This window comes from Populus nigra, chromosome 6 (genome assembly GCF_951802175.1).
Source record: "Populus nigra chromosome 6, ddPopNigr1.1, whole genome shotgun sequence".
NCBI lineage: Eukaryota > Viridiplantae > Streptophyta > Magnoliopsida > Malpighiales > Salicaceae > Populus > Populus nigra.
Genome location: NC_084857.1, coordinates 8,003,203 through 8,019,531, shown reverse-complemented (window position 1 = coordinate 8,019,531; position 16,329 = coordinate 8,003,203). Strand labels below are relative to the sequence as shown.

Below are 16,329 nucleotides of genomic sequence, written 5' to 3'. Positions count from 1 at the left end.
ATATTTTTTTATTAGTCATTTTTTTATTAATTTTTTTATAATCATGTTATTAAATTAATTAAGTTTATTAAATTTATTTGAATTAATTATTTAAATCCCAAAGTTTTCTTATTGTTTTAAAAGTATTATCATTACATAGGCATTTGTTTTTAACCTGCAAGCCACCTATCTAGTACGATGAGACAATTTACATGCACATGACATATATAATGTTATTACAGTGAGATCCAATATAAGGTGGGATGTTGTCCATCAATTTTTCAACCCAATTTATTTTATTTTACATTTTCTAGGAGGAACTATCTAATCTAAATTGAATATCACCTAATTACCTCACCCAAAAAATAACACTAGGAATTCAAAAAAAAAAAACAAAAACAAAGCTAGACTATGTCCCAGCCCGTGTTCCAGAGTTATTGGGCCGATACGTGTTGACCCAAACCAAAAACTGACCTGAAATATGATTCTTAACCGCGTACGAACCCAACAGAATGTACAATAAATAATAAATAAACTATCACGTTAATACGCACAGAGAGGATCGAATGTTTTGCAAAAAGGAAAAAACAAATTCCTGATAGAAAGCCTAGACAAGTCGATCTTGATTTCTATAACTAAAATCTAAAATGGTACGATAATGTCTCTCTATAATAATTAGAATTAGGGTTTTTTTTTGTATTTTCTTTTTGATAATGATTTAGTTTCGATTTCTATTCAATTATCTTCAATGAAAATATTTTCATGATTTTAATTGAATCCACTTATGTGTTGGATTATGGTATTTCCGGTTTAATAAACTAGATTACGAGTTTGAAAAGTTAATGAAAACCGATTTTCTTATTTATTTTTTATTTTATTATTTTTTTTCTAGATTTCATTGTTCAATATTAGTTTTTTAAAATAAAAAAAGGGTTTTGTGGTTTTTTTAAATTTATTTTCTATCATATTAACCCAATCTCATGACCCAAGTCATGTATTTTACAGGTTAACATGAGTTAGCTTTTTATATATATAACACTACCTTAGATTTACTTGATTCTGATTTTTTTTGTCTGTTTTTTATCCAATTATATATTTTTAATTTTTTTTTAGAGTTATCGTGATTTTTTAATTTAATTTTTTATTTAATATCGTTGTTAATTTTTTGTATCAACTTATTAAGCCTATCAGGGCTACAATTCAAGTATTTGTTTTTTCGATTTAAAACATCAAAACATCGTTTGAGAAAAATACGAACTACACTACAAGTTGGTTCTTGACTATGAGTGAGAAACAAGGAGAAAATCAATTTTTGGATAGTGAGATGAGGGGATGAGTTTTTTTCAGGGAGAAAAAGGTGAGGTGGAAGAGGGACGATAAGTGGTATGGAAATGATTAATTTTAAGGTTTTAATATATAAGGAGATATTAATATTATTTTGTTTATTTAAAAAATTTACTTTGATCCAGGAAAAAATATTAATATTTAAAAAATTGATTGCATAGGAAAAAAAATATTAAACATTGGAGTGCTCAATGTAATTTTTCCAAATAAAATATGACACGAAAGAAAGTTTTTTATTTTTGTTTTATATGAATTAATAGTTAGTTAAAACTTAAAATCAAATAAAGTATAATTAATAAACATATGTAACTGTTAAGAAAAAAATGTCACGTCATTCAAATCGATGGCTAGATGGAGAATGATGCTGGGCATAACATCTTGAATAAATTTGGTGTAAAGAGATATTTTTAGTATTTTTATAATGATTTTATTAATTATTTTAATTTAAACTGAGAGATAATTTGATATTTGATAAAATATAAAAATAATAAACAATTAAAATATACATAAAATAGTAAAATATTTAAGACCAAGAAAAAGGGTGTTTTCTTCTTCTTTTTCTTCTTTTAAATGTTTTTTTTGTTGCTGTAATTATCATGTCTACTTATGAACAATACAATATTTAGTTAAGTAAATAAAAAACAGAAAGACAGGCGAGTGGGAGGCGTTCATGTCCTTCGAGCGACGCGTGCGAAGTCTCTCAACATCCAAAAATGCAATTCTATCATGTCATTGAAAGTATAATTGTATTCTTTTTTTGTTGGTGCGACATATATTGCTGGTGAACTTTTCTTTTTTCTCTCTATCTTCTCCCAAAATTATAATATGATCCTTTTTGTTGTTGGTATTTCAACTCTGGTTTTTATTATTTTTTTATTTCTAATTTTTAGTCTTGGATTTTTTATAAAACTTTTATTTATTTCCAGGTTCATCATTCAATTCTACTTTACCGGATATTATATCTTTCAATGCAGTCCTTTTTCTTTGAATTTCTATTTTTTTTCTTGGCCTTCTTGTAAAAATTTTAGTGGTTTTCAATTTCATTTTTCAACTCAAATTGATCGTATTATGTTTTTCAATTCGATATTTATTGTTTTTATTTTTATTTTTTTCTCTGTTCTTTTGTAAAAATTATTATTCTTTTCAATTTAACCCTTTAATTACAATATTATTTTTTATATCAATTTTGATCCTTAGTTTTTTTTATCCTTTTACTAAGTTATTTTTTTTTATCATTTAGTTAAATATAAAATTTATTTTGTATTTTAATTTGATTCTCATTCTTTTAATTGTTATTTTTAAATATTTTTGTATAATTAAAATTTTATTTTTTAATTTTATCCTTCAATATTTAATTGATTAAGAATTGAATTTCATGATTTTTTCAAATTAAATGCTTTGGGTCTAGTGACTTGGATTACAGGTTCAAAAAACTAACACTGTTTTTTATATAAAAAAAGCTTTATAGTTTTTTTTATCAGGTTATTTAAATAACAAGAAATCAATTAACTTTCTTACATGTTTATCATGATCATGAATTTGACAGTTATTTCAATTGACTCAGTACCAATTAACATGTTTCTTACAATCAATTTTTTATATTATTTTCTTATCCCATTTCAACACCTAAATATAAAAGTGTTACATGTTTGTTTTTTAAGTTGAAATTGTGTTTTGTGATTTTTTGTATTATTTATTTACTTAAAATTATTTTTTTTAGTGTTTTTAAATAGTTTAGATTTTTTATGGTAAAAATAATTATTTTTTAAAAATACCATTTTTATATATTTATAAGAAAAAATACGATGAAATGCCTAGCTACCTCACTAACTAATTAACAACGAAAGCCAAACAGGACAAGATACCGGCTCCTCCACCTTCAAAAACACCGAGTCACTGACCCATTCGATAAGACCCGCTGAAATTTGCCCAGAATTTGCAAAAGATGGCTACTTTTTCTTCCTCACCTTTGCTATTTGCAAACCCAGATTCTGGTTTCTCTCTTTTAGAACGAACTTGTAAAATCAAGATGCTTAGAAGAACAACAGCTACTCCTCCATCCATTACTGCTGCTTCTTTGAATGATAATGATGATCAAAATTCTTCATCAAAGTTGGTCACTTTTATAGGCAAAGGTGGCTCTGGAAAGACTACCTCTGCAATTTTCGCTGCCCAGGTTCTTCTTTCCTTGAATTCTTGCTATTCAACTTAAGTCAATTTGTTTCAATCTCTTTTGCCGTATTCAATCAGTTTTGTTAAAATTTACTTAGTGTTTTTTTCATGGGTTAAAAGTCTGAAATTTATAGTTAAGGGAAGGGCATTATGATGGAACTATGGCCTTATGATATCTGTTCGCAGTTTTTAATAATTTATCGAAGAGACAATACTTTTATGATTTTGAACTGTCTGAATCAAATGCATGCTTGTGATGTGGTAGACTGGAATGTAATGTGATTGAATCAAAGTAGATGAATGATATCTAGGAGACTTTAAGAAAAATAAACCAAAGTTTTTTCCAGATGGAATTTCCTTTTGGTCACTGTTTTCTACTGTAGATTAATTTGAAGATAGTTAATACACCGTATTTCTTCTTACTAGTTTAGACTGGATAGTATGATGGGAATGTAGAAGTTTAAACATTGGTTTTATTTTCTTTGCATAGTTTTTGTTTTTATTTTTTACGCAATTTGTGCAAGTTATGGTGGGCTCTTAATTTTCTTTTTCTTTTTTTTTGCTTTGTTTTGCCCATTTTCATTCAGCATTATGCAATGTCTGGGCTTCGGACATGCTTGGTGATACAGACCCAAGATCCCTCTGCTGAATATCTACTGAACTATAAGATTGGAACTTCTCCTACCGAGTGCAGTGACAACCTTTGGGCTGTTAGGCTGGAAACCAGTAAAGTGTGTTTTTTCACTTCTTTTTTCTTGTTTCTTTATGGAACTTCAAACTTTTAATGTAAATGGTGCAGGTGCATTGATAATTGCTCTGATATCTGCAGATGCTTCTTGAGCCTCTTGATCGGCTGAAGCAAGCCGATTCTCGTCTTAAGATGACTCAAGGAGTTCTCGAAGGGGTAGGTATGTAGTGGCTCTCTCAATATGCTTGTGCTGTATCATAGTCATCAAATAGTGCTCTTCCCACTGAATGTTCTGTATCTTTTATCATAATGTGAAGGTGGTTGGAGAAGAGCTTGGTGTGCTTCCTGCAATGGATTCTATTTTTGCAGTATATGCTCTTGCAGGGCTTGTAGGATCATTAAATGTTAACCAGACCAACAGAGATAAATTTGACATAATAGTATATGATGGAGTCAGCACTGATGAAACTCTTCGAGTGATAGGAGCAGCTAGTAAAGCAAGGTTAGTTGAATTTCTAACCTCCCCAACTCAACTCTCTCTCATATTTCTGTCTGTATTGAACAACATAACTGTGCTCAGATTGTATTTGAAATATCTGAGGAATTTGGCCGAGAAGACTGATCTTGGGAGATTGGCTGGTCCTTCACTCGTGAGCCTTGTTGATGAAGCATTGAGTTTAAGTGGTAGCAAATATAATTTGAACAGGAAAACGAGTGCTGAAATATGGGACAGTTTGGAAACAATGTTAATGGTAAATGTGATTCACGCTTCTTGCTTCTCCATTTCTACACAAACTTGATAGCATTTTGTGTTGATTATACTGCAGCAAGGATCTTCTGCTTTTTATGAACCATCTAGATTTGGATGCTATCTTGTGATGGACCCTAACATTCCAACATCAGTGAATGCTGCTTTGCGTTATTGGGGCTGTACCCTCCAAGCTGGTGCGCAAGTTTCTGGTGCAATTGGAATTTCTTCACCACGTTTCAATGAAGAATCATTGGAAGGAGTCAAGAAAAACTTTTTGCCCTTGCCTTTTGCTTTCATTCCACATCTCTCAATAGGTTACCCTCCTGAATGGAATTCAGTCATGCTAAACACTGTTGGTCATGATGCAAGAACTTTATTTTCCTTGCCAGCAAGTCACAGCAATAGCATGGCACCACCAGTAAAGTTTGACGCAGCTGAAAAATCAGTTACGCTTTTCATGCCAGGTTTTGACAAGTCAGAGATCAAGCTATACCAAGTATATCCCTTTCCTTCATATGTTTTTTTTTCCAAAGATCTTTATCATGTTTCACAAACTGTCCAAATTTGTTTGTTACTTCAGTTTGCAATAGTAGTTAAATGGCTGGAAAAACCTCCCTTTTTTTTCCATATTATAGGTCGGAAGGTCCTTGTGAAATCTTTTATCATAGTTCAGAAAGTGTTTTCTATAATTGCAGTTCTTTTGAGTCTTGGTCGAAAAAAGAGAAATTCATATGCCTGGGAAATTATTCCAAGGGAGACACGAGTAGCTTCATGCACTTCCAGAATTTGTTAGATATTATGGCATTTAAGTCATTGTAATTAAGAGGATAAATAGAATGAACTCCTAGGATGGATTAATCTCTTAGAATTAGTACGATATTCTGGCATTTAAGTCATTGTAATTAAGAGGATACAGAAATCTACTTGTATCTCTTGAAATATAATAATAATCTGAGCTTAGTTTTGTAAATTGAATTCATGTTAGTTCTGCAATTGTAGTTAGCAGATTTGATTGGCGCCTTGAATAAAAGCCATGAGCCTTTAAAATGGAAAAGAAGATCCTTATTTGAACTGCAGATTTATTGCACAAGTGTTAAGTAGCTTTAATTCCAATAATGAAAAGTATGAATTCATTGTTTTATTGCGAAAAATTCACAAATTTTACTCAATTCGCTGATTTAGGCATCATCAACAGTGTATCCTGTTTTTTTTGGTGGGATAGTTGCAAAAAGATCTTTTTGCTCCTTTTTTGTTTAATCAGTTTGTTTAGTAACATTAACATAATTTTTTATGCTTTCCTGATAAATGCAGTATAGAGGAGGATCTGAATTGTTGGTTGAAGCAGGGGACCAGAGACGTGTAATCTGTCTCCCAACAAAAATTCAAGGTAAGGTGGGAGGTGCAAAGTTCTTTGACAGAAGTCTTGTAATCACAATGCGATAGTGTGACTGCAAAAGACTACTTGTCATGTATTCTTGCTTTTGTTCTTGACTGTCCAAGATTGATGTGTGGAGCATCGATAACAGATTTTATCTGATGGTGGCTATTGGTTTCGGGGTCATTTACCCTTTGGAATAAATCTGATTATTGCTCTTTACCTACAACTATTGCACATTGGGTCCAGCTTTGAGTGCATGAAAGTGTACATCAACAGTTGTAGCCTTTGAAAACAACATTTAAATTCATCATTCAACCAACAGTTGTAGAGTTTGTCAGGGACTCAATATACAAAATCCTCCCCATAACTTTTTGGAGGTCTGCACATATGGTACAATAATTTAGAGCTAAGTTCTATTGATGGGTTCAATGACCTATGTGCTAAGCTAGTGGCACGCCTTAGCACCAACTTACCCACCAAGAAAAGCTCCACAAAACTATTTGATGTTACCTAACAAGAAGGCGAGAATACATGTGCATATTTAAAAAGGTTTAATGAGGAAATACTCAAGGTGAGAGAATTGCTTGAGCCAGTAGCTTTAAAGACTTTGATAAAAGGGATAAAAGAGAAATACTTTTTGGATAAAAGTTTATGCCTTACCAGTCAAAAGTTTGCTCAAGGTGAAACAAGTTATGAAAAATTATATACTGGTGGAAGAGGTTGATTTTGTATGACATGAGCCCCCTCTTATTACATGGATAACCAATAACCTTCAAGGTGAAATCATTCTCTTAATAGAAATGAAAGTTATAGGAAAAACCATGAGAGATTAACTCATGGTCATTTGATGTATCCTATGAATCACTCATTTGAAGTTATTAGGGCAGTTAAAGCAAACACCTTGATGCCACCTCCAAGACATGTTACTTCTAAGAACCTTCCTTGTACATATTACTCAGATCATCTTAGGATGCATAATCCTCAATAGGAATGTAAGTTTATTTTTGAAATAAAAATAATGTATCTTTGACATATATTCCATATCTACTGATTTTCAGTAGGGGCTTCCGGATACTTTCTAAGGAAGGGATTGACTTGATCTCCTTAGGGGTCTCTCATCAACTCGTCAGGGGTTGATCTAAGATTTCTATTCTCCAGGTGATGCTTGGAGGCCTCTCACCAATTCGTTAGGGGTTGATTTAGAATCCCCTATTCTTCACGTGATGCCTAGACACCTCTCACCAATTTGTTAGGGGTTAAAATGGGATCTCTCATTCTCTAAATGATTCTTAGAGGCCTCTCACCAATTCGCTAGGGGTTGATCTTGGATCCCTATTCTCTAGGTGATGTCTAAGGGCCTCTCACCAATTCACAAGGGGTTGATTTTGGATCTTCCGCTTCTTCAATACAGTCTCAAACTGGCACCACTCTCCGGTTTGGAGCTCTCATGTCTCATGCCATCCTAGAATGGTTATATATCTTTTATACACCATTGATCATTCTTCAATGAGGGGCTCTTAAGCTCCCACACCATCACAAGGGAGGTCTCAAACCTTTTATGAGCTCTCAAACCCCCACGCCATCATAAGAGAGGCTACAAATCTTTTACTATTTGGTGAGATCTTTCTTTCTTTAATTAAGGGCTTTCATGCCTCATGCCATCTAGAGAAGCCACATACCTCTCATACTCGAGTGCAACCACTTTTCAAGGGATGAACTTGGTTTTTCTAGTGCAATAATACCATCTTCAATGGATTTGTCCTCTTCCCTATTTAGAAATTCTTCTAAGTATGGGTATAACCAAGAGTTACCCTCCATGGATTTCCACCACTCTTCTTAAGTTCTCCTCAGCTCTTTAAAATTTTTTCTAAGTATAGGCTTATCTTCCATAGGTTTCCACCAACCACTTAAATTTTTTTCTAAGTATGAAGTCTTTTATATCTTAACTCACCTTCTTAAATTTTTTTCCAAGTATGAGTTCTTCCATGATTCCCTTCTACATACTTAGAAATTTTTTAAAATATGATGCATATCCACACACGGGTTCTCTAGTTTATTACTCGAGGTTTCAACTCCTATTCTTATATAAAGAAAATTCGATGAACACGTCATGGTAATAAGGTAATTTTATAAGTTTTTATGGATTAATACCACAAAAAGTTAGGGTCTGCTGGTGGATTTAAATAAAATGAATTCAAACACCTCTAAGATGGACCAAAAAAATTTCCTCAAAATAAACCCAACATGAGCACTCTTTAGGCTTAGGCTTAATATTCCGAACCCAAAGTACAGCAGAGGGATAAATAAGCAGGCTCGAGTGTGGTAGCTTGAACCCAACACCTAAGGAGCTTGGGATCTGACTCCTGCCCGAGCCCAAATCCCTAGAGGGACATGGGCTCGGGCATGAAGCCCGATCCCATGCTGGGCGTGCACCCTAGCACCCTGTGGAATCGCCCCGAGCTCAGCATGCTTGGGTCCAGGCAGTTCATCTGGACATGTTTCTCACCTCTAATTGGCTCGAGCCCAATATTTGTTAGAGATTTTTTCGAAACCCCATGCAGGTCCCTTAATATTTTCTATTGTTCTAATATGTATTATTTTGAGTAGAATACAATTTAAAATATCACAAAAATAAAATTACACTCTAACTCATTCTCTCCATAAAAGGACAAAATTCATGAGCTATAAATACACCATGAATCCTTCAAGTTAAAGGTTCATAATTTTTTCATTCTCTACTGCATATATATTTTCAGAGCATCCATTCTCTACTGCATATATATATTTTCAGAGCATCTCTCTTTAAAATATTATTGCATTTTCTCTTTCAATAAAGTTATTGACTTTATCATCGGAAAATCCTTACGCTTATCAAATGATACATTTTGTAAATACTAGCTACCGGTTACTTGACTTACCAGACATCACTTGCTACTAGTTACCAATCCTCTGGTCTTTTCATATCAAGTTACTAGATACTTTGATTATAAAAAATAGATCAAATTACTTAAATTAAGAGATTAATTAATTAAATAATACACTTGTCTTATTTATAAGCATCTTGAATTTTAAAACTCAAAGAGAAATTTACCCGTTACCCATTTTGCCAATTATCTATGAATCCAAACCAAAATCTTTTTATACGATATTTTGCATGACGGTCATATTTGAAGAGGTAAAAAAATACCTCACAGGGTTTACGAGGGATTCTCTGTAACAGTTTCCTTCCTCGGAGAGCAAAGTACACAATATCGCCTCTTTACTTCCCACCGAGATGCGAACTTGCACCTAATATTTCATTACCGTGGATTTTCAATGTCTTTGAGACGCCATAGAGTTCATTACCTTAGCTTCTAAAGCAGGACAATGTTAATTGATAAACTCGCAGTACAGAAAACAGAAATCTTATGTGAGTCTCGACTGAGAAACCATTAACAAATATCACTCCCTCGTTAACTGAAAATTTAACCAAACAAGTCTAATGCCCAGGATACACTGGTGCTTATATTTTTTGGTTTCAAGTTTCTGTAACGAGGTGAAGTTGAAACTGTGATTATTCACTTGCCAAAAGTCTTGAGCAATTACAAATCCTTTTTTACTACTTCCAGCTATTCAGCCCATGTCGACTTCATAGCATCTTAACAACGCTATGCTACCCTGAAATCCGTTTTCCTGCGTTTTTTTTCCCCAAACTAAACTTGAGACGGTCGAAGGACAATAAAATTTATAAATATTTCCCTGTATAAAGTAACTTTAACCTTTGTTGGCTCAAGCTGGACTGGTTTTTTCTACAATATCCAATCTATATGATGTTCTAAGAGGACATGAAATGAGATGACGCAATATACAACAGAAAATTATGACCCTTCCATCTTATTCTCTTCTCCCATTTGTGAACGTACACGGCTCCTCAGTTCTTCAAAAGCCTTCATGCTCTCTGCATCAAAGCCTCCAGCAAACTGGAAATAGATCCACGTCAAGAGACAAATTTGCAGATTGATAAGAAACTTGCATTTCAATGTTATAAGGTTAACCTGTGATTAAATGCTATGGAAATATAGACACCAGAGATAATTTGCTACCACCCTGGCAGTACCATACAGTTTCCATCTAATCACCATCCGGATAATTTGCATTCTAGTATTCAATTTTAACATGGAGATAAAATATACCTGATGAACACGGAAAGCGAAACGAACACCTTGCAGCACCAAAAACTCTCTGTTTGGTTCTTTCTCAGGTCCACTCATTGTATCTAGTTCTGATGCAACACGCTTCATGTACTTTCTTGCCAACTGCACGGATGAGAGCTTGATCTGCAATGAGAAAGATGTTACGTGACCAACTTCGGTATTAAAACAATGGAAGTTTTTCCCTTGAATGATCTGCATTTTTATGGATACTTGATACAAACATAAATTATTCTCGTATCACGAGTAAATTTTGTATCCATCGCTAAAAAAAAGGCTGTCACAGCAATGGCATAAAGCTGTCTTCAAGGCCATATTTTTAACAAGACAAAATGTGTCTTGCTGAATCATCGGCATATATGAGTTTTGGTCTTAAACTTGCTCATCATATCTATCAACAGATAAATAAAATATAACCTGTTAAATATGCAACTGTTGAGGAAAACGTGATTCTATGAGCCAAAAGATAGAGAGAACACAAACATTTTCGTAACTAATTCCATGTATACATACATCAAAATTTATATCTTCTCGTTTTAAGCATACCTTGCCAACAACTCCTGAATCTAATAACCAATTAGTTGGGATCCCAAACTCTCTGTATCGTGAAACAGCCATGTCTCTTGTACGCAATAGTGCATATACGCTGTTTTCCACTCTGGCAAAGAATAAAAGAAAAATAAGACGGGAAATTAGGCCAGTTGAAAGAAGAAACTATCTCCTAACAGTTTATTATGGTAGAAGATATCAGGCCACCACGACAACTCCTAGGGGAATACTATTTATTATTTGAAATGCCATACACAAAATATGGTAGTAAGTTTCCAATCTTCTCAAGAGTTCTATAATCTATTTAACAAGCATGAGAAGAAGAATGTACTTACTTTTCGAGCAATTTGTACATCTTTTTTAAAGCAGCTTCACATGGGAGGTTGGGATCATCAACAAAAGAGGTTACTTGCCTCTCCAATTTCATGAGATCCTGGTACTCAAAAGCTGCTTCTCTCAATGCATCAGCTTTACTTTCAGGCCAATCAAAGTGCTTGAGAACTGCTCGTTCATCAACCTAAAGAAATAAAAAAATAAAAAAATGAATTGATATGATCAGAGTCTTGAACTATTTGGCAGGTGAAGTTTCTCTTTATTCTTCCATTGTGCCAGTTAAAGCACTGAAGGAAGCAAAGAGTTCGTAGCTTTTCTGGAGGTGAGTTATTGCTAAAAGAAAATTCTGAATGAGATAATAGTATTAAAAGCTATATTACTAAGGGTTCAGCGTGATGATTTGAATGTGGCATGTATATGTGTTCCATATTTCCTGAAAATATCTTTGCGCTTGAACCGCATGAGATCCCTCATCCCTTTTCTTATTTTAAAAAGTCGTTAGCTCTGATAGATAACTACCAAATTTTTGCCACTAGGAAGTAAACGACATACCAAGAAAGATAATTCCTCATCGAGCCAGTTTACAAAGGCCACCAAGTCATCTATGGTGGAGAAGGAAGCTGCTCGAACTTCAGTTGCCAATGACTGGACGAAATCACCTTGAGTTTCTACATCTGCTTTCACCTGGATCCAGCACATGGAATTTTGCATTAGCAGATCAGGGCAGTGAGACTATTTTATGAGAAAAATAAGAAGGAAAACAAAAATAAAGGCAAATATTTAACGCACAGCCAACAGGAAAGACGATCTGTTCTCAATTTCCCCTATCATGTTGCTGCGAGCATCTGATACATTAGATGTTGAAGAAATCAAAGATGATGTATCCTTCTTTGCCTCGCGTTTCATCAAACTCTGATAAAATTCTACTAGTTCCGGAGCCCGGTGAACTTTATCACCACTTCCTGCTCCTCTTGGCAAGCTTCCAGGTGGAGGCGGTGGACGAGGTGGTCCACCAGGTGGAGGAGGTGGTGGTGGTGGTGCACCTGGTGGAGGAGGTGGTGAAGGTGGCACTCCACCTGAAGGATTGGCATTTGTAGCAACTGGAGCACCAGCAGATGATTTAGGAGGAGGCCGCGGCACCCTAGGAGCCCTCTTCTCGGTGTGGGCAAGTTTCATCTTGCTTACTGTCTGCAAATCAACATCCTTACCATCACTAGATTGTTCACTTGACTCACCAGAGGCAACTGGTTTCTCTTTTATTTGGGAAAGTTTAGCTGGCAAAGTTATGGGTATAACTTTCTCCCCCTTGGTTCCAAACTGAAAATTTGAACTGTCACTAAACTTCACTGCTCTTGCTTTTTCTGCTTTTTCCTTAATATGCTTCTCCCTTTCTAAGGCCAACTTGTGTCTGTCTTTATAGGCAGGATACTTCTCATCTAAAACTCCTTCCACCGATTTAGACATTACTTGGAAAGATGAAGCAACGGAATTTAGTGAGTCACCAGGAGAGTCAGGAGCATCCTGATCCATCTTTCCAAATGAAGTGATGGCTACAGTATCACTTGCATTCCTTATCATCAAGGATTCCAACGGACCCCTTGGTCGGTGGCTCATGCTAGACCTGCTTGGAGATACTCCTGAGAAGGATCTGGACGGTGAAGAAAAGGCACTTGAATCATCCTTGCTTCTGCCCCATTTCTTCAGTTTTTGAATTAAATTAGGTTTCTTACTGAAACTGTATCTGCTAGAAGAACTGTCAATGGAAGTATTGTCAAAGTCCTCACTTCCAGGAGAAGATGGGTGAGAATAGTTGCTTTCCATATCTGTGTCTCCTTGTCCTCGTTCTGATCCGGCATATTCTAACAGTAGTTGTTTAGCCCTCTCTTGGGACTTGGGGCTCAGACTTTTATTGAGATCACGAGCTGAAACTTTTCCTGAAGGTGTTTGGTAGTTCCGGAGCTCATACCTCAAGCATGCATTGACCCAACGAAGGTACACTAGCTCTTCAACTTCACTAAACCTGTTCATTTGAAGTCCTTCCACTTGTTTTAACAGGTCTTCATTTGCGTGCTTTAAATTATTGACCTCCTCTCTTACCTTGGCAACCATTTCTGTCTGCAGCACCATTAGACAAAGCACAGAGAGGAAAATTCAAGTAATCATTTAAACAAACGCAGATCATAAGTTTAAGATATAAAACAAAAACTTAATTATTCTGTCCACTGAATATGTTTAACTATATTCTAGAAATAAGCTTTTCCAAAATATCTATGAATACTATATTTTGTTCTACTTCGTATCTCAAACTTGCCGAAACTAAATATCCTTTACTGCGTAGCAGTTACTAGAGAAAAGATGTTAACTACAAAGGTGATTAGGAGAAAATATAGCCCAAACACCTAGCATGTTTAATTGTTCCTCAATTCTCCAGAATATTTATGCACTACTGAACCCATTGTCAAAAGGAAACATGTTGCGCTTTACAGATTGGATAAGACGGCAGCATCTCTCTTGAAATGAAAGGCGAGCATAAACAATACGCCACCATCCACCCTCAGAATGTACCGAGTAAAAAAGATGGAAAAACCTCAAGAATGTGCTTAAGAATTTCTTGAGCGAAAACTACGGCTCTTACCTCTGACAAATTGGAGAGGGATGTTAATTTAGCTTCAGCAGCACCCAGCTTAATAATCAACTCTCTCTTTTCATGTTGAAGCTCTTTGTTCTTCCTCTTAAGTTCCACAACTTCTACCTCCAACTCCTTCACAGCCTTCAGCCTCTTTTCAACCTCTGCATCCTTTTTCACAGCTTCTTGCTCTTTTGCCTGAAGACCAGAAACTTGTTGTTTGAGCAATAACAACTGGCCCTTCGTCTGGTTAGCATCAAGCTGAATTTGCCTCTGAAACTCCTTTATCTTGTTCCTTGCCAATTCCAATTCCTTCTTGGAAGAAGCTCCATGCGAAATCTCTTCTTGAAGCTTCTTCCTCTCAGCTTGCAGGGAATTGATGGTAATATTTAGCATGTCAATCTCAACGGTCTTAATTTTGAGCTGCCTTTGCAATTCAACGACGTCTGATTCCTGTTCCTTCAACCCATAGTACTCGAGCAATTCACCTTCAAGCTTTACCTCTCTCTCCTCCAATTCTCTTACTAGGTTGCGCAAACATTCCAGCTCACTTGCATTGTTTGCCATCTCAGTTTCATAAATTTTGTCCTTCTCTGCTTGGTCAAACTTTTCCCCAGGTAATGGATAATCGATTTCCCCAGACAGAAGATCTTCGAATTCAGGTAGAATATCTTCATCTTCCATACCAGGTGGAGTACCTTGAGCATGGTTAAATATGCTATTAATCAATTTGACCTCTTCTTCCTCTTCTTCTTCCTCCACCTGCAATATATATTGCACATTAATTCAAAGAAAATAATGGAAAACATCACCTCACATACTTATGTGGTCTAAATTGAGATAAAAAATTGATTTAAGTTTGTGTATACACTTACATCCTTCTCTTTAATGCTATCATCAAAATATGTAAACTGTTCTCTGTCATCTCCTTTGATTTGATGTTGCTCAATGCTTGCTTCACCATTTTCTGAGTTTCAATTCGACCAGAGAGTAACCACGAAATGCAAGAAGCATGTAAGCATATCAGCATAGAAAAGAAGTCTTTTAAGTTTTTCTATCTACAATACATTAACTTCATGTCTTATATTATGTGTTTATGTAGATATCAGCATAGATGCACTCTTTCAGCTTTCTGATAAAAGACAAAATTATGACTAAAACTTGTAGAATTTGTTACCTGAACGCTTGGCTGAAGAGTCTGTTGACTTTGCAGTTTTTACATGAAGCTGTTTAGCTGCAAAGGCTGCAACTGAAGCAGCAACCAGGAAGCCTAACCTGACTATCATGTAGGTATTGTCGGTAGCAGAATCCTAACCTTCCACTCATCTATAGAAACAAACCAATCCCAAAGCAACTCTCCACCCATGTCTCCCTATCTCCATAACTGAGAATTCAAGCCATCATGTCTCCGGAAATGCACCAAGAGCTACCCAGACTCTGCAACAGCCAATAGCGCTTAATAAGAAACACCAGTGCAAAGCCTGTATAAAACCCAGATTACCAAACTTATAATTATTTGCAAATTCAGTGGCTTTATCTATATAGTTTCTAGGAAAATCTGCATTATCATCTTATCAGGTTTACGGACCTCTCAAACAACGACTTGTTTGTCCACGAAGAGTTCCTGATAAGCAGAATTCCATCCAACTGTCTTGCTAAGAGCTACAGCAACCACCAGTATAACTAGTGGCCAGTTTTGCTCCAGAAGGATGTTAACAAATCGCAAAAATTTGGTTGGTATATCATTTTACCATTTCGTTTCATAGGAATATATATAGAGTTAAGAAAACCAGAAAACAACCTGAAAGAGACAACCACCACTGTAAATTTTTTAGCAACTACTTGAGCCCACCCCTAACGCATCTAGTTTCTTACCTACGTATCACATCTAATTGTTGTATAAGTTTAAAAAAGAAAAAAGATGTTAAATATGAAGAGAGCTGTGGGGTCTTTTTTTTTTTTTTTTTCAAGCCTCCTAATAAATGATTCTGTTGGCTGCTATTAGCAGGCAATACTTAGGTGTTTGTCTGTCCAGTTAAAAACCCTAGCTAGCTTCAAGTTGATCAAAACTCAAAGATCAAACTATGCATCAGAAAATCCTAACCATCCGATTGAACTTGACCTTTTCTGGATAGTCGCTTTCATTGGAGGAGTGACCACAGTTTAATTGGTGTAATTTAAGAAAGATGGATTTACTCCAGATAAAGCCATGCTTCCTAGACATTGGATGCTTCGTTGGCAGAAAGTAAAAATCTTTGATTTAAGGCAAGGGATCAGCACAGGTACTTAGGAGTGGAGTAAGGACATAATATTAAGAAG

The 16,329-nt window shown here is 35.0% G+C and overlaps 2 protein-coding genes across 3 annotated transcripts; one reads left to right on the top strand and one right to left on the bottom strand.

The window, feature by feature from the left end:
• Nucleotides 1–3,153: 3,153 nt before the first annotated feature.
• On the top strand, nucleotides 3,154–6,538 carry LOC133696381 (uncharacterized protein At1g26090, chloroplastic). Its single transcript, XM_062118560.1, has 7 exons — nucleotides 3,154–3,499; nucleotides 4,083–4,226; nucleotides 4,325–4,399; nucleotides 4,501–4,685; nucleotides 4,764–4,935; nucleotides 5,011–5,430; nucleotides 6,246–6,538. Exons 1-7 carry the CDS (start codon nucleotides 3,269–3,271, stop codon nucleotides 6,375–6,377), a joined length of 1,359 nt encoding a protein of 452 aa, XP_061974544.1. The 5' UTR covers nucleotides 3,154–3,268; the 3' UTR covers nucleotides 6,378–6,538.
• A 3,487-nt stretch (nucleotides 6,539–10,025) lies between these two features.
• Nucleotides 10,026–15,764, bottom strand: LOC133697751 (protein CHUP1, chloroplastic-like). 2 transcript variants are annotated; one of them, XM_062120506.1, is made up of 10 exons: nucleotides 15,599–15,764; nucleotides 15,188–15,447; nucleotides 14,886–14,977; nucleotides 14,020–14,772; nucleotides 12,174–13,499; nucleotides 11,937–12,068; nucleotides 11,387–11,568; nucleotides 11,049–11,160; nucleotides 10,485–10,628; nucleotides 10,026–10,271 (listed from the first exon to the last, which is right to left on the bottom strand). In XM_062120506.1, the coding sequence occupies exons 2-10, from the start codon at nucleotides 15,294–15,296 to the stop codon at nucleotides 10,170–10,172; spliced, it is 2,952 nt and encodes a 983-aa protein (XP_061976490.1). In that variant the 5' UTR covers nucleotides 15,297–15,447; nucleotides 15,599–15,764; the 3' UTR covers nucleotides 10,026–10,169. The 2 variants fall into 2 exon arrangements, with proteins under 2 accessions (XP_061976490.1, XP_061976489.1); XM_062120505.1 differs by lacking the exon at nucleotides 15,599–15,764 and having other exon boundaries at nucleotides 15,188–15,592.
• Nucleotides 15,765–16,329: the final 565 nt, after the last annotated feature.